At 43.4% G+C, this 26,542-nt stretch overlaps 2 protein-coding genes across 2 annotated transcripts; both read left to right on the top strand.

Moving 5' to 3' along the window:
* Nucleotides 1-242: 242 nt before the first annotated feature.
* On the top strand, nucleotides 243-15,746 carry si:ch211-225b11.4 (tRNA (32-2'-O)-methyltransferase regulator THADA). The gene is made up of 31 exons (XM_061071614.1): nucleotides 243-391; nucleotides 492-669; nucleotides 753-839; nucleotides 1,646-1,673; nucleotides 1,755-1,903; nucleotides 1,996-2,118; nucleotides 2,209-2,329; nucleotides 2,522-2,667; nucleotides 2,750-2,834; nucleotides 2,910-3,046; nucleotides 3,701-3,898; nucleotides 3,987-4,698; nucleotides 5,068-5,220; nucleotides 5,330-5,439; nucleotides 7,603-7,763; nucleotides 7,852-8,015; nucleotides 8,097-8,261; nucleotides 8,345-8,493; nucleotides 9,051-9,188; nucleotides 9,291-9,395; nucleotides 9,477-9,677; nucleotides 9,764-9,914; nucleotides 10,365-10,617; nucleotides 10,854-11,093; nucleotides 11,217-11,421; nucleotides 12,099-12,287; nucleotides 12,856-13,118; nucleotides 13,216-13,377; nucleotides 13,726-13,992; nucleotides 14,079-14,281; nucleotides 15,170-15,746. The coding sequence occupies exons 1-31, from the start codon at nucleotides 270-272 to the stop codon at nucleotides 15,415-15,417; spliced, it is 5,613 nt and encodes a 1,870-aa protein (XP_060927597.1). The 5' UTR covers nucleotides 243-269; the 3' UTR covers nucleotides 15,418-15,746.
* Nucleotides 15,747-19,553: 3,807 nt separating this feature from the next.
* On the top strand, nucleotides 19,554-26,468 carry pik3ip1 (phosphoinositide-3-kinase interacting protein 1). The gene is made up of 6 exons (XM_061071055.1): nucleotides 19,554-19,800; nucleotides 19,990-20,118; nucleotides 20,634-20,750; nucleotides 22,299-22,487; nucleotides 22,641-22,719; nucleotides 24,760-26,468. The coding sequence occupies exons 1-6, from the start codon at nucleotides 19,689-19,691 to the stop codon at nucleotides 24,983-24,985; spliced, it is 852 nt and encodes a 283-aa protein (XP_060927038.1). The 5' UTR covers nucleotides 19,554-19,688; the 3' UTR covers nucleotides 24,986-26,468.
* The last annotated feature ends 74 nt before the right edge of the window (nucleotides 26,469-26,542 follow it).

Raw genomic sequence — 26,542 nt, 5'->3', positions numbered from 1 at the left:
GAAAGCTTCTAATCAAATGCTGATTTTTTTCTTTCATTTTTTAGTTTTTGATATGCTAGTTCTTTTTTTATTATGATTCATCAAGTCTTGAAAATTTTGTTATATTATATATGATCTGTTTTTCTGATCCATGTTTAACCTGCGCACTCCGGCCTCTAGGTGTCAAAGTGTCGCTCTGATTCCGCAGTGACCACCGAGTAAGAGTCTTGTGGTCACGTGACCAGCAGCAGCATGAACGTGTCTGACAGCATCTGAAGTTTCATTCAACAATGTTGTCGTGTGAGGATCTGATGCAAAGTCTGCAGGAGTGTGTGATCGGCGGGGATCGAACTCCCGAACATGTCCGTTACACACTCAGGCTCTTCACGGACAAACTGTCTCAATCCTCCAGGTTAGTGAATAGACTTCAGGGTGTGTGACAACTTCCAGTGACTCTCTCTCTCTGCTCAGTGTGTGTGTGTGGTGATGGATAACGGTGCCTCCATGAACAGGAGCGGTGTGAAGAGATGCAAGGAGCGCTGCTTGGAGGAGGCTGCTCAGCTGCTCGGAGCCCAGGAGGCTCAGCTCGGGGCTTTAGAGGAGAGGCACCTCCTGCTCCTGGTCAAACTGCTCCTCTCCATGCAGCTGCAGACGGCCAAAATCTCCTCAGCCTGTCGCAAACTGGACCAGGTCAGTCCCACTCCGGGCTTCTTCACTGTGCAAGTGTCATTGTGAGGTCGGGAGGTCACTGAACCCGCATGTTTGCTTTACAGATGCTGCAACATCTGGCCAAGGTGGACCACCAACTGGTGTTTAGAGAAACACGTCACTGTTTGCTCTCCATAGTCCAAACTGACCAGGTACAGAGACGTATACATGTTGATACCTTTTAATTGTATAAAATATTCCTTAAAAGTTAAGTGTGTAAGATTTAGGTGTAAGGGGTTTTATTTGCAGAAATTGAATACAGAATGATCCTAGTGATGTTTTCACTAGTGTGTTTCATCTAAATTGTACGAATTGTCATTTTCTTTACCCTAGAATTAGCTTTTTATTTTGAAATACTTTATATTTACATCGGGAGAGGGTTCTTTCTACGGAGGCCGCCATGTTTTGCACAGTAGCCCAGACTGGACAAACTAAACTTTCTTGTTTAGAAGGGGCGGGTGAGGTAAGGCATACTCAGCATTTTTGTACTTGATTGTACTTCAAGTTTTTTGGTTTGACTGTTTGAAGTGAAGCACATACCTCGACCAGGGCCCAGCAGTCCCTTATAAAATCGTTTGGATTTTTATTTGGATTTTATCTGCACCAAATTGGACACTCTCCTAAATATGTCACAATGTTAAAGAAATTGAAAAATCCACAGCGAAATTGAATGGGTTCTTCCTTGGGTCACACCCTACTCCTTCACAAAAGTTGTGGAGACTGGTTGAGTATGTTCTGCGTTATCTTGCTAACAAACAAACAGACTGAAACATAAATATTAATGCACAAGTGAGGCTTATCGCGTAAATAATTTTATAATAACACCAGTTAGAAGTTCGTCCATCTTTCATTGAACATCTCTGTAGATCACTTTAATCATAATCATATATTATAATTTTTATGATATCATATTTGCAAAAAGACACTGCAGATAACTTTGAACTCGTCTTTGTTTCAGATATTGTCCATTGAGGATTTACAGAGAGGTAAGTGCTGGCATAACATGATGCATTATTAGAGTACGGGACTCATTTCATGTATACGTTTTTTATCAATCTGTTTTTCAGCCTGCATGTTTCTGGAGGACAGCAGTGTTGGTCGTGAGGTTTGGCGAGAGTCGTATCTGTCCTTGCTGAACAAAGTGTCCGAGTTGTTTCCTTTTATTTTGCTTCAAGAGTCCCTGAGAGATGGGCCGCTGTGTTACACTGCTGTGAAGGTACATGCAGAGCAGTGTCCTTCCTCCCTCACGTTCATTAAAGACTTTCTGTCTGAACTCTGTAACTGACCGGAGAACTGTGATCTCTGCAGTTGTCCCTGCAGATATTCCAGCTGCTGTCCAGTGAGCTGGCTCCTCTAGTGTGGGAGAAGACACACAGCAGCTCAGCGGTGCAGACGATCCTGCAGGCGCTCGTGGACATTATACTTGGACAGGTTTCTAATTAACTGACTAGCTCAAAGGACATGTATCAGTTGAGTTATTGCCTTTGTTTACATCTCATCAGCCAGTGTTGTGTCCTGCAGTGCTGCAACAGGGACATCTGTCTTTTGGCCGGCACTGCTGTGGCCATGCTGATCAACACAGCACCAGAGAGCAGAGCTGGAGGAGCTGCTGCCTGGAGTCTGCTGCAGGTCTCTGCCTCAGGTAGGTGACCACCAACACTGCTGGACTAATACTTTGAGCTTGTCAGGATCTCCATATGGCAAAATGGAAATAGATTTAATCTTTTTCATCCCATTTCTTTCTCCGGTGTATCAAATACTCCAAAAAGCTATGAGCTACAAACTCAAGAGTGTGAATAGTTTCCTGACAGCTATTATTCCTGTTGCCTCTCAGAGCCCTGGCTGCTGACTGTTGGCGCTCTCCAGATACAGTGCACCCTGATAGGAAATGAGGCAGTGGCGAGACTGGCTGTGAGCAGGGGCCTCCTGACCTGCTGTCGACCTCACATCTTGCTCAGTTCACGCCTGGATGCCACAGAAGTAAATCTACCTGAAGCTCACATCAAAAACACCTTTTACTTTGGTTCTTCCTTTAAGCCCATCACTTACTTTTTTTCCCCAGATGTGTTTACTGCTGAATGGTTTGTTTCCTCTGGTCTACACTTTGTGTGAGGAGAAGCTTGATTGTCACCACTTTGCCTTCGAAGGTGAGTAATGTCAAGGTCTCATATTCACGTGCCTAACTGCTGATGTCATCCTGCATATCTGACATGTGGTTGCAGTGTTGGCACTGTGGCTGAAGAGGGTTAAAGAATGTCTGGCTGAGATCTGGAGGATGACGGGTGTCTCCCTTCTGTCGGACAACAGCAGCCTGCAGCAACAGCTCGTTCACACCCTCTGGACCAATGCAGAAAGCCCAGTGAGTCAAGTTAACAGCATTATATTATTGCAATTCAAAAAATGTATAGAGTATAGGTATGTACAAGGACATTATTTGACTTTGTAAACTGTGTGGACAACCGAATACTGCAGGGTATTCTACACAGTATGTTGAAACTCGTTGCTTGACATAGTTCTAATCGGAACCATAGACTGTATATAAAGATGGACGACATGACAGGCTGTCATTTGAGGTAGTTCCTATTTATCCAAGTGTTCAAATTTAGTTATTTGATCATAAAAAAAAGAGTGAAACATCATGATTGACCGCTGAGACTCACCATTGGTGGAACGCTTTTATCCCACAAGACTTTGTTACCGCGGCTCCGTCGGATAGTAGGAGGAAGTGGAGAAGTGTCCTCCGTCACCAGGATCTGAACACATACCATGACTAAATAATCACAATGCAATGTTAGATCAAATAGTTAAAATTTTACTCTCAAAAGAAGAAGAATATTCATTCCTTGTGTGTAGTTTTGCTCTTTTCTATCATATTCAGTACCACCCACATTAACAGCCATACTCTGAAAGGATCATCCAAGGACTCAGATATTGGTAATGCCACATAGTGGACCTCATAATAGCAGCTTAATTAATTCAAAGACATATAAGATATGTCACTTTTCGTCGGCAGGTGGAAGGCGTGTCTGAATTTGTCCGCGATGCCTTCTGTCTGCTGCTGGACGTCTACGAGGAAGACTGTGAACACTTCTGTGACACAAAGAAGATTCTTTATTCTACTTTACTTCAGCGAATAATTGAACTGCCTTGGGAAACAAAAGCCAAATATCATCGCCTTTGTGCCCTGCTGCCACATCTGGGTACTGACACGGTGAGGGTCGAGGTCTATTCCAGTGTTGATGATGTTATAATGTTGGAAGAGGATCATCATGACTTTGCCTGTTTCTTTAATTAATCAGGTGCTGGATCAATATGCTGCAATACCCAATCATCTCCTGAAGTGCCTATCAGCCAATCACCTCTCACCATGTGGAGCGGAGCTTTACAAGTGTCTGATCCAGCAGCAGAGACGGGAGCTATGTGCTGGCTCTGAATCACGCTCCGAGCTTTATCTGGCAGAGCAGTGGGCGAGGCGTTGGCGGCCCATCCTTCACGAGGCGCTGACTTCTGATGTGCCTCTTCTACAGTACCACAGCTCGTCGCACTTACTCCCCTCCACCTTTCAAGTCTTCCCCTCTGCTGTGGATCATCTGCTGGCTGATCTGGACCCGTTTGCCCCCGGCCACCTCCACGCCTGGGCCTGCGTCATGAGCTCCTACCGAGCCTCGACTGGAGGTTCTCCCTGGTCTCTGCAGGGCAGCTCCACCCTGGAAACCCTCCGGCTAGCTCTAGGATCTGCAGAAGACAAAGTCCGTCTCGCTGCTCTGAACCTCCTGTGCTGCAGCCCAAAGACCAAAGAGACTCCAACCACAGAGGAGTTGTCGCTTATGAGGATGTTTATTCCTCAGAACCTGAACTTGGATTCTTCGCCGTTTCGACAGCATATTCAGGCTGGAGTCAAGAGGTTTGTGGTTCGTATCAGAGACAGCTGCCTAGCACGTATCAGAGGACAAAAGAGCAAGAAAAAAGAAGATGCCACCCACTCTGAGGATATACTGGAGCAGGGAATAGGTGAGATTATCGATAGCTGATGTGTTTCATCCTGAATGAAATATTGATTTACTGTAAACTTGAGTGTTTCAAGTTTGTATTTTCTGATTCCTCAGTTGTTCCCTCAAGCTTTTGAATGCTGAATTAAAGATGAATAATTTAATCAAAATACTTACCCACAGAGACTACCCACCATTTTGTGGGAAAATACTTAATTATGATGATTAATTCAATAATTCAATGGGAACAGGACTTTAATATCAGATTAGGCTGCTTGGCATCTAAGGTTAGATTATTTGCCTTTGTTGCTGTGTTTGTGATGTTCAAGTTTTCCTGTTCAATCTTTTGTCTAATTTCTGTTCATCAAAATCTTTCTTGTGTGTCCTGCAGGGTTTGTGGAATGGCTGAGTCAACTTCCGTACAGTTATCTGGCCCCAGGACACAGTTATCAGAGGAAGAAGACTGTGCTGCAGTTGCTGTCTGTGGTGCTGGAAACTTGCACCGACACCTGGAATCCAGACAAAAAGAAGGGACAACCTCCAGGTAGGTTTAGCAAACCAGTCACTGGAGGCAATATTAAACACTAACATGTGGTTTGCATGCCAACCTTCTGTCATATTTCTAATTTGACTACTTCACAAAATCATTACAGCAAACATTGGGTCTCTTATTGAAAATGCCAGACAAAGAGGACAGTGGGATTTCTTCAGCCGGACCAAGCAGCTGGTGCTTATCAGCTGTTTAGAAGATTCTACCAATGAGGTAGAGCACCTTTAAAGGCCAATTTATGCTTTTACGTATTTTCAAAAACGGATAGATAAGACTGGCCTATCCGTCGTGGAACACCTTCTCCGAGCACCTCGGAGAGCTTTTCGTACACGTCTGATTTTTCTAACTATCCGTCTTCATGTCGGAAAGCCCACGGACAGCTCTTGGCTGTGATTGGTCCGCGAACGACATCATTTCCCTACGACGTCATTTCCGGACCTCAAACTTCCTGTTTACTTCCCTGTAGCATCAAACACAACTACGATTCTACGATTAATGTGACGTGTGGGTTAAGCCAGCGGTGTTGTCCGGCTGACGATGGCTCGTTAGAGCACTGACAGCATGTGTGCACGGTCACATACGGTTATAACAAGCTTTCAAAACGGCGCTAGCAGGCTAGGCTAGCGGGCTAGCCACCATGCTAACTGCGGTGGTAACAGTGCAAGAACCCGCCGTCACGACTTTAATTCCACTTCTATCATGACACTGTTTCTATAATACCGTCAGGTTAGAAGCAAACACTGGATAGTAGTTGTTAGTGCCGGGAGTCCCTGCTGACTGTGTGTGGAAGCTGGGGGGGAACTAGCTCCGTGTAGCTTCTAGCTACATGTAGCCTCAAGCAGATTCAAGCTGTGGAATCAGCAACACAGTTCGGAAACAAGACCGGGGAACCGCTGCGCTAAGAAACGATAACATCAGCATTTTGACCCGCTGGGTGTCACTTTATTTAGTTCTGTTAGTTATGGTGACCAGACGTCCTCTTTTTCCCGGACATGTCCTCTTTTCGAGACCTAAAAAATGCGTCCGGCAGGGATTCCAAAAACGTCCGGTATTTTACCTCGTCGCAAAAAAAATATTAATAATTTTTTTTTTTTTTTTTTTTGCCTCGTCGCATATTTGTGTTTCTGGGTCTTTCACATAGCCTACTAGTTATTTCGGCCTTCCAAGTTCTGGAAATGGTACCACACTTACGTTTCACCTTCTTGCGCGAGCTGACTGTAGAGAGAGTCTGTCATTGTGCGACCGATCTCAGGGTTGCCAGAGCCACGATAATTATCCTCCAAATACGACTATTTTGAGCCTTTGGAACGTTACTTTGCCATTTCCAATCTGGCAACATTGAGCACCTTGCCGCTTCCACTCCGTGCGCTGTTTACAACAGCACATTACATCTGCAGCCATGCCTAAACGTAAATGTAAGTTCACGGACAAACTAAAAAAAAAATACCCATGTTTTCGCCTCGGCCGTGATGCTTCGGAAGCTGAGTGCATGACATGCAGAGCAGGCACTTACGTGTCAGTGGCAAATAAAGGTGGCAGCGATTTGGAAGCTGTGCACCCAGTACAATTTCAAAAACATGACCTGCAAGGACTTTCATACCTATTTGATAGGCAATCGCCAACTCCTGGGTAAGATTCAGTCTTCAGAGAAATATGGCCAACCACATGAGGAGGACTGAAAAGTGTCTTAATTTTCTTATTTTAATATGTGGCCACATAAGTAATTTATTATTTGGAATATTGTATTTGTTATCATTATTGCTTTAATATATGAGGAGGACTGAAAAGTTTCTTAATTTTCTTATTTTAATATGTGGCCATATAAAGAATTTATTATTTAGAATGTTTTATTTGTTATCATTATTGACACATTTAAATGCCACAAAAAAGATTTGTTTTACATTTGCACTTTGCAATTTTGTTAAAGTTCAATAAATAGATGTTCATATAGTCATTTGTGTCATTTTTGTCATTTCATTTGTGACATTTGTATGCATTCACATGGTCATGGTGCGGCATGCTATACACTACACCTCCCCACGCCAACCCAACCCCCCCCTCCCACACCCTATGTTAGTTGCCATGGTTCAGTGTGTGGGAGACAGAGATAAACAGACACACGTGGACTTCTTCTTGGGGGTAGGCTTCTCTGAGCTCGTCTTCCGTTGCGCCACCTATGGGTTTGGCGGTGAATTTTTTTCGACGTACAGTGGTCGGACTAGTAAAAATCAAAAAGACTCTTCGCCCCCCGTCGAGCCCTCTCCGAGAAACAGATACGTAGAAGTATATAAGAGCCTTTACTCGCTTCATATTTTGTTTAGATTGCTAAAATCAAAAATCAAAGAACATAGATGATTGGTTTGTGTTCTCTTCCAGATCCGGGAGCTCTCAGCTGGGTTACTGTTGAGATTTTTCCCGCCCAGTTTTCCAGACGATATCACCACAGTGCTGCTCATTCGAACCAAACAGCTCCTGCGCAGTCCTCGGGTGCACGAGGCTCAGATGGGAGCGCTGACGATGAAGCTCCTCCTTCTGAAGTAAGCCCTGCTTCCCCCCCACACACATGCGTTATGATGTCTGCTTCCAATGCAGAGGATCAGCAGTGATGATTTGTTCTGCTCATAGATCACAGCACCAGCCTGAAGATGGCAGACTGAACGGCGACGTTGGTGTCAGCAGTGGAAGTGACTCCTCCTGCATGATGAGGTTCCTGGTGAAGGAGCTGGAGGAGCACTATCTGACTGCTAAGGCTGATATGATTCTTGCTGCCAGAACCAAGCCCATTCATGGTGAGACATAAGATATGCAACACTGACGTTTATACATAGGATGTTCCTTGATGTCAATTTCTCCTGGATTACTTTCCATAGGTGTTGTTAGTGCCCTACAGAGGTGTTTGATTGAGGCAGGCAGCAGTGTCCATGACACACTCAACCGCAGTCTGACGACTGAGCTGCTGGTTCTGCTGGAGAACATCACCCTGCTGTTGCTGGGCGTTCTGTACGGAGACCAGGAGGCTTTTACCACTGAAACCGGTAATGGAGCAACCTGGACAAACAACGGTGATTTCTGGATGAAGTACATCATATTTGACGCTAACCACTCCCTTTTGTCTCAGATGCCCCACCTTCTCTTTGTGAAATGGGAAACGCCATCAGCTCGCTAATAGCCCAAACATCTGAAGGAGGCCAAGTGGATGAAGAGGAGTGTGTCCTTCTGTCTGTAGAGCACAGCCTCGTTCTCACCTGCTGCTGGGTCTCACTCAAGGTAAAGCAGAACCAGATGCATAAGTTGATATCTAACCATTTTGGAAGACTAGTGCAGTGCCCGAGCTACACCTGCCTGTTCGCTTGACTTGTGGTAATGCTGGTTTCTGCATGAAACTGTAACAGTTACCTGCAGTGATTGAGCCACATAAAGTAAAGACATAGTGGAGGACTCAGTCCACAGAAACCTGAAACTGCTGCTGCTACCACTGCTGCACAGAGAGCTGTTCACCTGTTGAAAGTGAAAGCACTGTTGATATGAACGACATAATCACTTAAGTTGATGAGTCCCAGCACCACTGTTACAGAGCACTGGTCGGCTGTGTATTCAACTTTTATCAATATTGAACGTATTGCATGTCCAACTTGCACCACATTTAACAGTGCACTTCCATGGACCCTTAACAATACGTAATAATGTCAAGTTTGAAGCTAGTAAAATGAACGGATCTCAAAATATATACGTGTCACAGTACTCTCATGATTAGGTATAAATAAAGTCAAATGGTGTTTGACTTTTTGTCTAATTATAATTTAATTACATTTTCTTATCATCAGGAAATAGGAATCTTTTTAGGTTTTCTGGTGGAGAAACTTCTCACCGAGTTCAAACCCAGCAAACACCTTCTAGAGAAAGAAGATCTAATCAGAGCATCGAAAGTTTACAAGAATATTCTTCTTAAATGCCGTCACTGGGTAAGTTTTAAGAATCTACTTACTTAGAGGTGTTGAGTTTGAATACCCTCAATTGTTATGTTCCTTTTTTTTTTTTTTTAAACACACATTTCTTATCACCAGGGGGCAGTAGAGGGATGCTGTGTTGGCTTCACCAAGTTCTGTGCCTCTCTTTTGAGCAGCAGTGACCCAGAGCTCAGAGATATTCCAGCCCACATGTTGAGACAAGTGAGTTCAGATAAACACTCGTATGACTCGTTTCATTGATAAATGGAGATGCTGGATTTTTTCTGGATTCTCTCTTGACAGGGATTGCAGGTCGTGCAGTGTCCTCGCTCTACGTCGGTGACTCGGCGGGCTGCAGGGTTGCCTATGCTCATCCTGTGTGTTGTATCTGCAGAGGAGGCCAGTAAAGCAAGGCCACTGTTAGCCCACAGCATGCAGACCTTACTGGAGACGGCCAAAATGCCTCTGCCGCAAAACTGGGACCAAACTCTGGACCTACCACAGGTTTGGAGTCATAGTGAATAGTAAGATTGAGGGAATTGGTCTTCATAACCAGACACGGTCACATTATCTTCCTCTTTCTCTCACAGGTGTGTGCGGTTCACACGCTGCAGGCGCTGGTGCATGGCTCAGGTCTGGGAGTAGCTGTGCTTCAGTTTGCTCCACCTGTAGCCATCGTGTCACTCACGCTGCTCAGCTCTGCGTGCTGGGCCATGAGGAATGCTGCACTGCAACTTTACAGTAAGGGACAAATATTAAAGAGCTTTACTTTGAGTCTGCATTTGCAATATGAAGGGTTGCAGTAGGATTAGGGCTTATTGATCAATCTGTCTAGTATATTCAAGATGATTTGTTTAGTTCTTAAGTCACTAAAATAGCATCTATTTACACATCTAAATTAACTGATTATAATTCCATGTTTTATCTCACTGATATGAAACCAAATAATGAATTAATTCACACGTTCAGTTTATTTTTACTCATTTTAAAAACCCTATGCAACTTTTTAACCTCACAATAGCCATGTGTGGCTGCAAGGGGCGCTGTTGCTCAGTAACAGTTACATAGCTTTGCTTTAAGCAATTTGCTGATTTTTTAAATAGTTTCTTTCTTTTTTTAAATGTATTGATCTGCATTGTTCGGTGCCAATTAACACCCCTAACACTTCAGTGATTAAAATCCTGTTTCCAGGTTCTCTGTGCTCGCGAATGCTCGGCCAGAGGCCAAGCAGTGAGGAAAGCGGCCCTACCCAGCACTGCATGTCCCCCTCCGCCTTCTTCCTCCACTACCCTGCTCTCCAGCCCTTCCTCCTCGACGAGCTGAGGGGGGCAGCACAAGACCTGCAGACTCAGCTCAATGAAGCCAAGCTACACCTCCAACCCTCGCTCTACCCTGTGCTCACGCTGCTAGCTCAACTCCAGCCTGGAGTCCAAGATCCAACAGGGTGATTACTGTTTATTTATCACTAAAGTGTGATCAGGTCAACTACTGTACTTTAAAGTCATGTTTTCCCTCCTGTGTGTTTTTTTCCATTATATGGGAGAACAGTGTTCTCAATAACTTTATCAGTGAAGGAGGAACTGAGCAAAGAAACCAGCTTTAGTTCATTAGAATTAACATTAACATGTGTTTTGTCTTCATGTTGTGACTGAAGAAACCTCTGCTTCTCTGTCTTTTCAGAACTTTGTCAGACTTCCTGCCTCCTCTGCTCCAGCTGGCTGCCAGCCCAATTTACAGTGTGAGAGTCATGGCTTCTAAGGCTTTGGTTGCCATGACTCCCCCCTCGGAGTACATGAACGTCCTCGTCACACTTGCGGCTCAACTGCCCGGGCCTCAGGAGCGCTGCTGTCACAACCGGCTCCACGGACAGCTGCTGCAGATCAAAGCCGTTCTCGAGAGAGCTCTGATCTCTGCAGACAGGTGAGACTTAAAGGAGCTGCTCATTCATTCATTCATCTCCTCTGAGACTTTTAAAATCCTTTTCATTCATTCATTCATAACCCACGCTCAGGCTTTGATGTCCTGCTGTGTTTCTGTTCTCAGTGCTCCTCCTCCCGCTCTGTCCGAGGTGCTGCGTAAAGTGGATGAGTCGCTGTGGCTGGTGACTGAAGCTCAACGCTGCCCCCTAGTGAGAGCGGTCTACCTCGGAGTGGCAGACTCGCTCAGAAGATTCTGCTGTGAGACCTTCCTGTCAAAGATCAGTCACATTCTCATAAACGACCTCCAAACACCCCAAAATGGCCTTCAGGTTTGTTTACAGAGTCATATGATAACAGACCTGTGATTAAAATATGTTTAAAAGACTTTGGGGGTGAGTTTAAGCCTTCATTGATTGTATAGATATACACAAGATTAGATATGGGTGGTTTACGGTCACGGTGGACTCAGAAAACATGTTTTTGGCCTCTTGATCATGATATCTCTGCCTTTTTCTTCAAATTTTAAACAGTTGTCACTTTAAATAGTTCAGATCTGCTCTAACCACTGACTGGGATTTGCAATAAACTTTGAATTCCATCACAATATTTTGTTCTCGTCCTGATCTATAGGAACATTTGCAGCTGCAGTCTAAACATAATCAGATAGAAGATCAGTCAGCTGATGCTACAGAAAGGAGAGATTATGTGATGCTTTACATAATGTATCTACAGCCCATTGTTCTTTGTGAAGGCTGAGCTACTGTCTAAACCCACTGTTTGTTGGCATAGCTACAGCTGTTGTGGTTAAAGCTGTGGCTGTGCACGTGACTGCACCTCAGGTGCTATGGATGTGGCTGCTGTAGCTGTTGTGTCTGGTCTGTAAAGCTCCCCAAACTGTCAGCAAAGGGATTTGAACCCACGGTGCTTCTATCAAATTTGTAACTGATACACCACAGGAGCTCAGGAATACAGTCGAGATAATGGTTTATCGACATCATCTCCACAGGTTGGTCTGTCGTCCTTCCATCAGCGAGCCATCCACTTTCTATGTGCGGATCTGAAGTGGGCGTGCCAAATCTGGGACAGCTTCCCTGCAGCGAGCCCGGATCTGAAGCTCTCTCTGGTTACGTGGGTGGCAGAAGGGCAGGGTTCGCAGCAGACCAGTTTGAAAGAGGTGATGCAGAGGGTGTTGCAGGTGAGACATGAAAGGTTCCAGAGACTTCGGTGTAAAGAAAACCTGTTTAACAGCTTTCATAATAACAAAGTCCCTAGAGAGCACAATGTGAGGAAGCAGAGAAACACTCAAATCTGATGCAGTGGGAAGCTGAAATCTGACTGAAGATCTGTGTCCCTATTACATAAATAAGAGTGTAAACCTTAGAAGATAGGGACTGCTGATTATGTGGCCTGGTTATTTATTTAACATCACTTGTTTACCTCTATTACGTCATTTAGTTTGACTAGAGCACATTTCTTTACATATAGTTCAATTTATTTTAGTTGTTATTACTTTTGGAGATAAAATACCCACATTGTACACAGTAATCTGTAAGAAGTGCATGATAAGAGAGATTATACTGTTTTAACAAGAAAAAAAGGTTCTGTTTTGATACAAACATATGATATAAAATATAATATACTTAGGCAGTTATACATTTCAAACATGGTATTTGGATTGAAAGAACTAAACTAATGAAAAAGATCATTGTATGTTTTGGTATGTAAAAGCACGCGGATCATTTGTCAGTGCTCTGTATCACCAGTCAAACCTGAGGGAGGCGTTGCTGAGTCACAGCGTGGAGTACCGCAGGACCTACCTCACCGCCCTGGTGGCAGTGATGGCTGCTGGAGCAGAGTCTTCTTTACCTCAACATCTTCCTCAGTCGGCCTCTCTGCAGGAGCCAGTTCTATCCGTGTGTGTGGATTTGTTGCTCGGGGACCTGGAGGAGCAGCGAGGTGGTCCAGAGTTTCTGTCCCAGGCTCTGTGTGCAGCTAGTCTGCTGCTCCCCCAGCACTCAGGCTCCAGGTTACCACACGTTTTTTATTACTTCATTGCGCTGTCACAACTGGAACACTCCTGCTTGAAGCTCTAACTTTCTTTTCCCTGCTCTTGTCCACCTTAGTCAACAGATATCCATGCTCCAGCGCTGGTGTGGCATCTTGGAATGCCACCGATGCCCAGACGCCCCTGAGGTGCTCAGGATGGCGTGTGCTGAAGCTCTGTGTGTTGCTGGAGTTTCACTGATGAGCCACAGCCTGAAAAAACACAATACTATCATGATTAGGTATAAATAAGGTCAAATAGTGTTTGATTATGGTTTGTATTTTATATTTATCTCCATCGAGGTGGTTGACATTGTGCGATAGGACGATTTTCTACATTTTCATTGGTTCTTTGGTGCATATCCAAATAAAAATGTGGATCTAGTGAATTAAAATGTAGTAACATAACGGGTGCCATTCTAGTTTAATATGAGATTACATTGTGTATTTTATATTTTAAGTCTTTTAAAAAATGTTAAGTGTCTTTGAGCATTGTTTAAACTGCTATATAAACAAAATGTATTATTATAATTATTAGTGCTACACTCTGATGGAACAGAAATTCAAAGTGTTGTCTCTTTGTGGTTTAGGTTGATCAACACAGGCCTTTACTTGCTGCAGGACCAAGACCAGCAGGTGAGATTAAAAGCAGCTTGTTTTACCTCCATGCTGCACCAGTTGAGAAGAGGAGAGAGCCAGCGGAGCATCTACGTTATGCAGGTGAACCAGGCAGTCCAGTTTCTGCTGGAGCTGCTGCTGGAGGATTGCTCCGATGCTCCCGGCACGCTGGAGGTGCTGCTCAGTCACCTGCCTCAGTCTGACCTCAGGCGTGTGCTGACAGAGGCCTCAGAGAAGGGGTACGTCGCGGCCTTGCTCCATCAATTCACTAACAAACAGCGATATTGACCGGGTGCTTTTTAACTGTTCTCCCTCTCTTATTCAGGTGTTTCAGTTTGTATGAGCAGGATCAGGCCAACGTGTTTGCTGAACCGTCTGTGATGTCAGCACATGTGCTGCCTCACCTGCTGCAGATGGCTGTTAAACACTCTGAATCCTCCGCTTTGGCACAGAGCCTGCGTGCCTGGGCAGAGCAGAGTGTTGAACATGTGTCTGACGGCCTTGCAGTGTGTAAAGAGCTCCAGCCAGGTACTACATCAGCATGTCAGTGTGACTGTGAGAACATGTGTTACTGTATGTTCCTGGTCCAGGGGAAAACTGGACATAACATTTATTAGGCTCCCTAGTCCTCCGAATCCCAAAAAAGGCAGCAGGGTCAAAGTTTGTTGAAAATGCAAAGCAGCAGTTTTTATTTATTGCAGAGTTGATCAATGGTCAAATCAAGAAGCCATTCATTTTCTCCAAACTTTTCCTATCAAGGTAAATTAACAAACGACACCTTTCTAACCTAAGCTCTTAAACAATTAACAAGCGTAAATCATTTCAAAGGTAATTTATCTCTATTCACAGTTAAAATGTAATTCTAAAGAAGGCTGGGTCCTTTGCTGTGATGTGGGGAGGAGGACAGAGAGGTTCGTTTCAGCTGCACTTTAAAAGTCCTCTGTTGGGCAATGGTCCAATCCAGAGACAGCAATCTCTGCAAACCCACCAATCACAGGGCCCCACCTGTTTAAGCACTAACACACCCTTTCACAGACACACTCGCACACAAAGAGCAGGAAAGAGAGATCTGACAGAGGTTCAAAACATATAAATGAAGTGTGTATAAGTAAATGTTGAATATTCCTTGTGAGGGGCGGCTGTGGCTGAGGGGTAGAGTGGTCGTCCTCCAACCTCAAGGTCGGCGGTTCGATCCCCAGTCTGAACCATCTGCATGCCGAAGTGTCCTTGGGCAAGATGCTGAACCCTCAATAGCCCCCCATAGAATAACAAGTAGATGTATGAATGTGTGTGTGAATGGGTGAATGTGAAACTGTACTGTAAAGCGCTTTGAGTGGTCTTCATCAGACTAGAAAAGCGCTATATAAATACAAATCCATTTACCATTTACAATGTGATTGTTTATTCTCTGTGCAGCGGAGACATTGACCCCGGCCTGGCTGTCTCTCCTCATGGACCACTGGTTTCACAGCACCCTGTGTGGCCTGTTCACCCGGGCGGCCTTCCTCCTCCGACTTATGGAAACATGTGATGGTGCACGACGCCTGTGTGATCCTTCTTCCCTGCGTACGAGTTTACAGCAAGTTTTGAGTCTGCTCGGTCAGAACGGTGTCCACTTTCCCTCTGCTCTAGCAGCTGCTCTGGCTGGAGAGCAGCCACTGTGATGGAGGGGAGGAGCTGTTTTTGTGCACTCGATGAGCAAAGACTTTTGGACGGTATGACCCTGGATACAATTACTGTACCTCATGACAGCTACATGTGCAGCTGCAGTCTTGAATGGGTGCTGCAGTTGCTGATGCTGCAGTCCACTGGTACTTGGGAGGCTAACTGAGTTATGTAGGAGCTCATGGGCTGAAACTACTTGTTTCCATCATCATATCACCTACACAGATAAAGGGAACCAATAGGTGTAATGTGCCATGTGAATGAGGACTGTGAAGGAAAACAGTTATACCTCATAACCTCAGGAGGTGTGGTTTTTCTTCAATGAGTTTAAAATATTACATTTTTTGCAACTTTATTCATTTTGAGAATAAAGCTTTTTATGTAGAATTACAGCCTGGCTCTGTCTTTATGATCTCCATCACCCCACACACTGATCATTCTTATTTCCAGAGCAGGGCTCCTGTCCTCTTGTTGTGAGTTGTTTGCCATGTCTCAGCAGCATCAGCGAGGCTCAGTCTGACGCAGTGATGTAATGCAACAGCATCTGGAGATATTGGCTGCTCGGTGCCCAGCAGGGGAATAAAGTGGACGCGTTAATGTTCCATTAGAGGCCTTCTGCCTGGATAAGTGTCCACTTTCCAACCACATGAGGGCTGAGGATGATTGACTGGGTCTGATAGAGAGCAGGCGGTTGCTCCGCAACACACCACACACTAGAGCAGTCTGACATCAGCAGATAGCCCACTGCTTATGTTTGACATGGGAGGCTCTAGGTGTTGGACAAACATGGCAGAGATTATACATTCTATGGTTGATCATATTAGATAATTAACTAAACATACATGGACCTTTTTATTATTGTATCCTCACAATGTAACTTTATGGTTTCATCAGATAATTAAATCCTCAGAATTGTTTCCAAACAACAGTAAACCAACAGTATCTTAATTTTTTTTACTGTTTCACATTCCTCAATGTGAACATAAGATGGATCTATTTCAGATAATGTTTCCCCTGTGTATGCATGAAGCATCATGCTTATGAACATCAAGGTTATGCAACAGTTATGATATGAAGCTTATTGATGATTCATAAATAAAGCTGCAGTCTATCTCTGTACAACCCACGGCAGAATGAGCAACCGGTGGGCAGGGCTCTGTGAGATGAACATGTGCCTCAGGTGAAGCGACAGGTGGCGCCTGTCAAGAACATGACTCACAAGAAGAAGTTAAAATAGGTTCATGTCCAATATTGAGAATTATAGCAAAAAAAGTGACATACGGAAATAATTTTTCATAAACTATAATTTCACACAATTGTGTGTGTGTTTGCACACATTCATACAGACGTGCACCATGTTGAGCACAAAAGGTTCATTTTACACTCGTCATAACTAACATGGTTGAAACTTTTTTATTCTACAAATGGGATCATAGTAAAATTCATGATGAATTCAATTAATTTTAAAAGAAGGATTATGTTTGATCAACTCTGTATCTAGATTTTTCAAAAGAATGTTTAACAATATAATTCACTAGCGATATTTCATCAGTGCTGTTGTAGGTTTTTTTATTTTTCAAAGCCCTTGCAGAGCAGGAAATTTCCAGATATGTTTACAGGAATTTAACTATTGTGAAAATGTGGATATTTTTGTCAGGTATGTCATATGTTGTCAGCTCAACTATAGCTGATCAACTCTGTTCTCCAGCTTCTTCACTCAACTTCAGCTGAGTTTGGCTACATATATTATAGTATAGTATTCTAGTATATAGCATAGCATAGTATAGTATAGTATATACATTTAAAAAAACGTTTGTTAAATTATCAAAGTTTAGATTCATGGAGTCACACAAGAGACCTCTTCCCTGAATCATGTGCTATTAAATCAGGTAGTAGTTAATAGATAGTTATGGAAGACATTTTGTACATATAAACATATAAATAGCATGAATGTTTTTCCATCTTTGCTTATTAGGGCCCGAGCACTGACAGGCACTGACAGACGTGAGGCCCTATTGAAATTGTAAGGATTATTTATTATTATTATTTAGGAAAATGAATTGGCTTTTTGAGGGTTTTAACATGCTCAAATTCTTACCAAAATCTGCAGAAAATTAGAAAGTGGTGAAATTTTACATCTTCTGGAGGAATTTTCAATGGGCGTGACAAAATGGCTCAACGGTGCCCCCCGAGACCCCCGGAACATGTTCACATTGACTGATCTTTCTAGAAATTGTATTTTATAGTTTGAACTTTCAAGGGTTGAGCAATCCTGGTTTACAGATGTTTTCCTAAGGGCTTGTCTATGCGTTTTCATCAAAGGGCATTTGGAGACTTAAAAGGACCCTTTGTAACCTACTTTTACACTCAAAATCATACTTTTATATAAAGGAGACATAACCGGTCATATGGTTTAAAATGTATTCAAAAAACATCTTTCATGTTTTTGGCAACATGTCAAGCATTGTAGTAGTCACATTTATGGACGAAACACGGACGCATGAGGCTCTGGGAAAAGTTATATACTGTTACGCACAGACTTGCGTGATGTGGCCGTATATTTATACTACTGTTATTATTATTATTTGTATAATAATTATTGGTTATGCCTTGAGCCTTTAAAGGTACAGACAGTAATCAGAAGCACCCCTGCAGTCTGACTGCACAAAAGCAGTCAAATAAAGACCAGACCAGGCTGTGGACCGGGCTTTATCCACAGTATACCCTCTACCCCCTTCCCCTTCAAAAAGAGTCATGCTGAGCTACACTGGAGAGGGTAGGAGGGCACAAGGGAGAACTCAGGCCCCTCTCCCACTCACGCTCAGTTTTTAACCATATCTTTTCCATGACCCAGTGTGCACGCACGGCAAGCCAAAATAGATAATGAGGAATATCAGCCTAGAAACAGAAAATCACCTCTACCAAGACCAAGCCGTTCCAGAGGACTGGCTTACATTCCACAGCAACTCTGAGTGATTTATTGCCAAGACAGTCAGCTACACAGCTGGTTTTAATTAAAATTGGAATGGGACGGAGCCAATGTACCAAGTTAATATTCTTTCTTAATGCCTTCATTAGACAGATCTGCTTTTACTTTTTATTTTTCTTTGACAAATCTAAGTCTGAACTACAGATATAGAAACATAATGGTACACGTAAACACAAGTCAAGCTCTAAGCACTTATTTTGTGTCATTACTAGTTACTTCCTCGGTTGATGATGAGTGAATTTTCTTTTTTTGTGTGAACTATCCCTTTAATCAGATGACTCACCTGTATTTTCATTTGTTTCTGTGGTAGAAATGAGTTCTCACAGTAATTGGTTTGCTCTGTCCCAAATGTGTTCCTTCTTAAATGGTGTAGTGACCTATGATTTCAGCCAGTGCATGCTGGGAGAGGCTCCAGTCCCCTGTAGCCCTGAATAAGCTGAGTGTGGTGGAGAGTACCAGACCGATGCTGCATGGTTGCTCTGGTAATTCCCTGAAAACTGTGTGAGCCTCTATTTAAACAGTGGCTGAGTGAACAGGCTGAGTCACACGTTGGCTGCCCTCTTTCCCCATCAGCCCACAATGACACAGGGCCTCACTGCTCCCTGTCAACTCTCTGCTGACCTTAACCAGCCTCTGCAGAGCCCACATCAGACCACCACCAGCACAGATCAGGCCTCATGGAAGCCTGGGAAACAGGAAGGAAAAGGGGGTTTGGACCAAAGCACAAAGCACTTGGAGCCAGATAACGCAGGGGATCATAAACGAAAAGTAACGACTCGGTGTGTTTTTCAAATGAAAATGAAAGCAGAGTAGGGATATTTACAGACAACCCGAAAACATGGGATAAGTCAGGAAATGTTCAGGGATAAGGAGAAGTAATGAAAAGTTAAGAGGATGAATTATAGAGGAAATTACCTTTATTAATCATAAACAACAATGGGAATGATAAAACTTTCATTTTAGTTTTGACTGTTCTGAAGGCTGCAGGGTTGTTTTTCAGCTGATGTTCTTTCCTGTGTGGGTGTGTGCGTGAGTGAGAACCTGGTGAGGCTTTAGGACCTTGAGGTCTGTGCAGCAGCAGCTCCTCCTCCCACTGAGGCTGTTTATGAAGAAAGCTGAGCTGCTCTGACAAAAACAAGGGCTGGGACTCCAGAGCAGAGGAGCAGTGTGCCTGAAGCCCCTTCAGCACAGGCTCTTCAGCCATTTTGCTCAGCCCCGGTGCGTTTTTCTTTTCATTTCACTCTCTTCAGTTCGGACAGAGAGGGAACTCCTTGACGCAGCATGGTGTCCCTCGGTTCAGCGGCTCAGCTCTGCAGAGTGCTCCTGCCTCTGCACGTTGTTTTCCTCAGCGTGTGGCTGGTGGAGAGCAGTGCCTCAAATGGAGACATAAAAGGTAAAATCCTACATTGTTATGCATTTGATTCCTCATAAATACACACGCTCTGCTGTTTACTTCAAATTACATGCATCACAACAACATTTTTGAATTTCTATTATTGACTTTTTTTTTAATTATTATTGCGCAATACCTCGTGTTCATGTGTTATGTGGCCACATGACATTTTGTTGCTGTTGTTGTCAGAATGCATCAGATCCAATGGTGTTGAGTACAGAGGTGAGCAGCTGAGCTCCTCCTCAGGTCTGACCTGTCTCAACTGGACCAGCACCAACAGAGACTATGATGTTCAGGTCCATCCGGATTCACTCACAGGTAAAAAATACTTCTGCTCTCTTTTTCTTTAAAGTAGGGGTCACTGAATATCTTATGAGATAATGAAGGGTAAAATTGGGATTGTTTTCTCTGTTGATTTGGCATCACGATGAAAACAGGAAATGGGGGATTTAAATTTTAAAATGTCCCTGAGGCGGATGAAGAGAAACTCCAAACACATTCGAGGGGGGGTCATTTGTATTAATGCACGTTGGCACAGACAGATAATTTTGACAGCACACACTGCAGATATACCACAACACTGATTTGTGTGTTTACAGGTTTTAATAACAGCCCCTTTTATAGAGCAGCTGCTGTCTCCTCTCTTTGTGCTCATGGCCGCCTGTTCATTGTGGTGTGATGAAGTAGTGTTAATGATTAATGAATCCAGTGGTTCACTCCACAAACAGCAGGGACAGACAGACAGACAGGCAGGCAGACGGAGACAGGCCTGCAGTGTTTCCATGAGGCATCAGTGACATGTTGTTCCTTTTTGTTTATCCTCCCTCCTGTAGGTGTTGGAGATCACAATTACTGCAGAAACCCGGACTCCTCTCCGAGGCCCTGGTGCTACATCGTGAGCCCAGACGGGACAATCCAGAGACAGTCTTGTGCAATTGAGACCTGCAAAGGTTGGTCAACACTGCACGTAACAGTATTCAATATCATTTGTCACATTCTTAGAGAAACTTCAGCTGCAAAAGTCTAACTTGGTTAAGACAAATATGCATGTTCCAAAACAACAAAAACTCCCAGAATGCTCTGGAAGTTTTTTTAAGACTGCATTCTCTCGACGCTGCTGGCAGCTTCCGCTCCTTCCCTGTAGAGCTCTCATTGTTTTTTAAAAAGTGGGCTACGCTCCGGCAAAATAATGAGGTGACATTTTTGTAGCCATGCAAATGTCCTATTTGCTCGACAGAAAATAGATTGTGAGAGAGGATGCAGCCAAGTTTGGATCTTTGTTGGGCCCCAAAAAAACTTTAAACAAAGTTTCCTCTTGTCTTTTTCCCACAAATGAACAACGTGCAGTTCATCAGTAGAGAGTTGAATTACTGACATTTCCCTTTTCCCAGTATTAGTCTGCAGTAGGTCAGTTGGTCAGTGTAAAGCTTATCCAGGAAGCCTTGGACACTTTGCTCCTGGTTTCCTCTTTGTTTCTGAAGCCAGCCCAGGTCTCACAACAACAAAGCCCTGCAGTCACATGTCAGAATGTTCACTTTCTAGACAGACGCTGACCACGCCCTGAAACGGAGCTCATTGGCAGAGACGAATAGTCTTCCCACAGAGACAGCAGCCAACTGGCTGTTTGAATATATGACTCTGTGCTGTTAAACCCCAGCCGAGTTGGTAAACAACCTGTAGGAAGGAAATGGAAAAAGAAAAAAAAAAGAAACAGTTGAAGAGCAGCCGTGAGACATGTGCAGCTGAGCCCTCCTGTCTTCTGAGAGAAGCGAGTGTACAGAGCCTGTATGTGTGGGGCACATATGATAAAAGCAATTTGAGCGCAGATAATCTGCTAACTGATTAATGACCCAACAACTTACTGAGAGCAGCGTCAGGGCGCTCGTCCTGCATCCGAGGAGGTTTCTGTGTCAGTACTAATGTCATTGAATCAACAGTAATTGGAAACCACAAGGTCAACATGATGCATCTCTATTAAAGTCAAATGAGACAAAGTTGACTGTTTTCTCATTATATTAAGTGTCACCACACACATAACAGTAACAAATCACAAAAGAAAAGGGCAGATAAAGATAAATTACATTAAGTAGGTGAATGAAAACTTCCACTGTTATCTAATAATGTTTGAGGGTTGAACTGTTTGTATTCATACTTTATATTATTTTAATGAGCTCCAGTTGGCATGCAAGGGGAATCTGTGAGATTTGAGTATAGATATGGATAAAGTCTGTCATGACATAAATAATCTGTTGATTAACACTTTATCTACAAGTTGACTTAAAGTAAACAACCTTTATGTCTAATTCAACAAATTTAATCACAGACCAATAAAGACACCTCATTTTATTCATATAAGAAATTATATAAAAAGACATAAAGCTAATTGCTTTGCAATGTAACCCACATTGGTCCTATACACCACACAACTATGCAGCTCAGATTCGATAGAAAGAGATGAAAAGTCATTTAACACCAGCATTGTTTTATTGTGTCTTTAGAACAAAACTCCACTGAGCCAGCAGAGGCCGAATCTCTCGACCCGACAGGAAGCGCTCCCCCCACAGAGGGCTTTCAGCCGGCCAAGTCAGGAGCTTCTCAGGGAGAAGTCGCTGCTGTGAAGCCAGTGATTGGAATCAGCCAGCGAGTGCACACAGCACCCAAAAAGAAAAAGGACCTTGGCACAACGGGTATGTTCTAGCTATATTTTCTCTGACAGAATATATATATGATATTATTTGTGGTACACACTATCCTGCTGTTTTAGTCAATGTAGTTTTAAGTCTTTGGGGATGCACTTGTAGGGTCAGTTTTTAACCTTTTTATGTTCTTTTGTTTTCCAGGCTACGTCCTCGGCATACTCATGATGGCGGTTATAATCCTCCTTGGAGCAGGCATCACAGTTGGCTACTTCTATAAGAGGTCAGTATCTAAACCCCTCCGAGATGATTTTTTCATTATCAGTTTGGGTCAGATGAGCCAGTGTGGAGCATTTATCTTGTTTCCAAGGTTGTCTTTATCGTGAACATGCAGACATCTTGTGTTTCTGTTTCCATCAGCACATGTTGTGTTTTTAGCAGTTTTCAGATGTGCTGGAAAGTCGCCAGTTTAGTCTGCAGCTGTCGTTCACATCCCACAACAATGCTCTCTGTTTTTCCACTTGGATGTAATGAAGCCATTTTTTAATGCCTTCAGCACAACAACCACAACAGAACAGCGGCAGAAAATGAAATGCCTGCGGCCTATTTTGAGCGTTTTAGAAAGAGAAGAGATTGTGGAGGAAGACTTAGATTGGACGGAAAATCCCCCCCACACAATGGCTGCTGTCATGTAATGCGTATAATGACGGACCCTGTGTTGTAAAAGAGGGGAGGTCTCTGTTTCTGTTTTGGCACTTCACAAAATGCCCAAACAGTTCTGTGATACGACATCAGATCTGATTAGCCGTGCTCCTGTCTTTATTTTCTATTTTTAGAAGTAGATCATTAATAAGGGGGAGCAGGATGTTATGTCATAGGGTTCATACCTGCGCTCAGCACTGTGACATCACTCTCAGTAATGTTATACTGTAGATGCATGCGTGACCATAATCTTGGTAATTCATACGCCCTCCACTGGCCAGGACTGGTCGTAAAACGTATTCCTCTGTGAATATAAATGACTCTATGAACTCTATAAACCACTCAGTAGGTGTAGGCAACATATCACAGGGACCCTAATCCCCTGCAGGCGTCCCCTCCATCTGAGTATGTGTGACCGGTGATGTCTATCTTTGTGATCGATGAAAAGTGCCGGACTATGAATATCATCAAATATCAAGTTCCCCTTGTACAACAGCAAAAAGGGGAAAGAGGATGAGGATGAGGATGGTTCCTCCAAAAGTAATTGTAGGGGTAACGAAAACCAAGACATTCCACGATTGACTTTGGAGGCCTTTACATGTCATCATTAAATATTAAAAATGTACACTCTGTTACGTATACAACTGCTGTATAATATGTATTTTTACACATGTAGAACCCTGAAAAGCCAGAGGTTCTGGAGTATTTACCCCCTGATTTCATCTCACTTTAAATCATCACTAAGACTGGAAATGGCGAACTGTTGTCCTGTAGCTCCAGGAAGTTTCTGGTTCTGGTCACAAACTAAATAATGTAAAACGTTAAGTCATCAGGATATGAGGAAAGAGAAAACTTTTGTGGAAAACATGAAAAAGGTTTAAAACAACACCAAGAACAGTTTGAGCTGAAATGGAACTCTAACCCTTTTCAGTCAAGGACAAACAGGATATTTTCCTGTGTTGGCTCCGGATCAGGAGAAAAGGCTTCATGCTGCCTCCCATCCCTGTGTTGCCTTGGAGCAGATAACTCCCTGTTCCCTTTCACCATCTGTCCCTCGACTGAGTCACAGACCAGGCTCTTGTTATAACAGACTCTGTTATCTGCATGTACTCCAGCTATCAGGAGCTCCTTATCATGAATATTTGGCTTGGGTGTCTCAGAAAACAGAGCTGTGCATAGTATCGGCTACAAGGCTACGCAAGGCATCACTATAATCACTGTTTTATTTAACTACTGTCAAATACATTTTCACACTGATTTCTTCATAATAGCTTTTATGTTCAGCTCAGAAATAATGAAAGAATAAAGTACTACTTCATTAACAGGCGCACAACCTTGCTAGTATTGAACTCATAATTCTGAATGCCATTCAGCCCTACAGACTGTTTAGCTTCTTTCAGCTAATTGTTTTGGCAGCTAACACCTTTCATTCACCCCTCTCCGCTGTTTCTGGAGGGAAATCTCAGATATTCACTACATTAACTTTAAATAGCAGACACAGACACTTTCAAGCCGGACATTTCCTTGGTGGAGACCAAAAGAGAGTTAACTCAAGAACTTAAAATGTGATGATACGTGTTTTGTTCACAGCCTGTTTCCTCTGTTGTGTGTTGTTGTGTAGGGGTCGCGACATAAAGAAACAGCATGACCAGCGGGTGTATGAGCGCGAGATGCAGAGGATCAACCTGCCTCTGGCAGCGTTCTCAAATCCCACCTGTGAGCTGATAGACGAGAACACCATCGTGATCACAGCCGAGCAAGAGACCACCCCGGTCCAGGAGGGTTTGGAGGGCATGGAGGGCGGGGACCCCCTCATGGGCCAGCAAAACGGAACCCCTGGAGCCTGAGGAGGGGTGTAATCATCAAACGGGACGGTGATATGTAATTTTGGACCAAAACACTCCCATCTCCAAGTTTCTCCTTTTCTGCCTCCCTGAGTAACTTCTGCTTCTTAAAAAAGGAGAAAGGGAGCAGACTTTGCTCCAAAGACTTTAAACTGAATGCTGTGTCCTTTTCCCTTTGGGTTTTACTCAAGAGAAGCTGACACACAATGGACACTATTTTAACAACTAGGAGCCATCAGGGTCAATCTGTTGTTAATGAAAAGGTCTTTAATATTCATATTTGGTACATTTGATGGCCAAGAAGAGAAGGTCATGGACTGCCCCCTTAAACAACAGTATGAACATTGAGAATAATATGTAGTCCAATGGACGTTGATGAGTGTTACTAATGGTGTATAAGGTTTTGATTCCACTTGGAGATTATGCTCTCCGAGGTAGGCGTGGTTACATGGGAAATATGAGGTGGATTACCATACGTGTTGACCCACTGGCTGTGTTGGCGAAATGTGTTAAGACTGGTTTGTTTTGGGGACACCCTGGTGACAAGTATCCAAAAATACTCCTCGTCTGAGCACGATGAGGGATCATGAGGTAAAACAGGCCGGACAGGGGAAGGCCTTCAGCTCAAATTGCCTTAGCATGATACTTCTGAATGTATTGGCCTATCTTTGCCCTGGTTATTGTTTTTTTTCTGTTTTTGTATTTGACTGACAGGCCAATGCTGTTATAAAGCATGACAGCAGTCATTGGCAGACATGAAAGAGGACTTGCCCTTTTCTTCCACAGGTTAGGGAGTGACAGGAAACACAGAGTGCTCTCAGGAAGCATGAGAGACCGTAGTGAGTCTGAAGGACAAAATAGCACTGCCAAAAACGCAGAATAGACGCAATCAGACAAGGAAAAAGCCTAAAATACTGTCTTTGCAGAGCCGGACTGTGCACGTGTGTGTGTGCATGTTTGTATGTTTGTATGAGCGAGTGTGTGTTGAAGTTCTGAAGAATCCTGACATTTGAGTTATGCACTTGATGCTTCAGGGTAGAGACGGGGATTGGGTAGATAAGAAAAAGTCCAAAGTTCGGTGATGTTCATTGAGAAAAGTTGAATGCATGTCCATGTTTACCTGCATGTTTGTTATCGGGAACCTCTTTTCTTGAAAAGTAGAGCAACTCTTTTTCAACATTTTTAGAGCCAACCTGCCTGAAAACATAAATCATTGTATGTTTGTTGATGCACCAGATACACTGTTACTCCCCAGGTTGTTTTATCACTCCTGATGATCTTTGCTGTGTGATTATTGCTGGAACTCCATCATCACTGTTTATCTTTGGTTACTGCTACCACATTTTGTTCACTGTCTGTGAGCTGGCTGATGTTATTTTTCTTCTTCATACATGCAATGGCTCACAATGCAGCGTTTGGATTTAGTACTTGTATTTGTATGGATGCAGAATCTCACTGCCGAGACTGAAATAAAACATGAAACACACATTGTGGAGTGATGTTATCTGTATATTTAAAACATTAAGAGGTCGATGGAACCCATGACCCCCGCTAGAACAA

The sequence above is a fragment of the Limanda limanda genome, chromosome 5 (genome assembly GCF_963576545.1).
Source record: "Limanda limanda chromosome 5, fLimLim1.1, whole genome shotgun sequence".
Taxonomy (NCBI): Eukaryota; Metazoa; Chordata; class Actinopteri; order Pleuronectiformes; family Pleuronectidae; genus Limanda; species Limanda limanda.
Note: the sequence above shows the minus strand (reverse complement) of the source record. Positions and strands in the feature narration are given on the sequence as shown.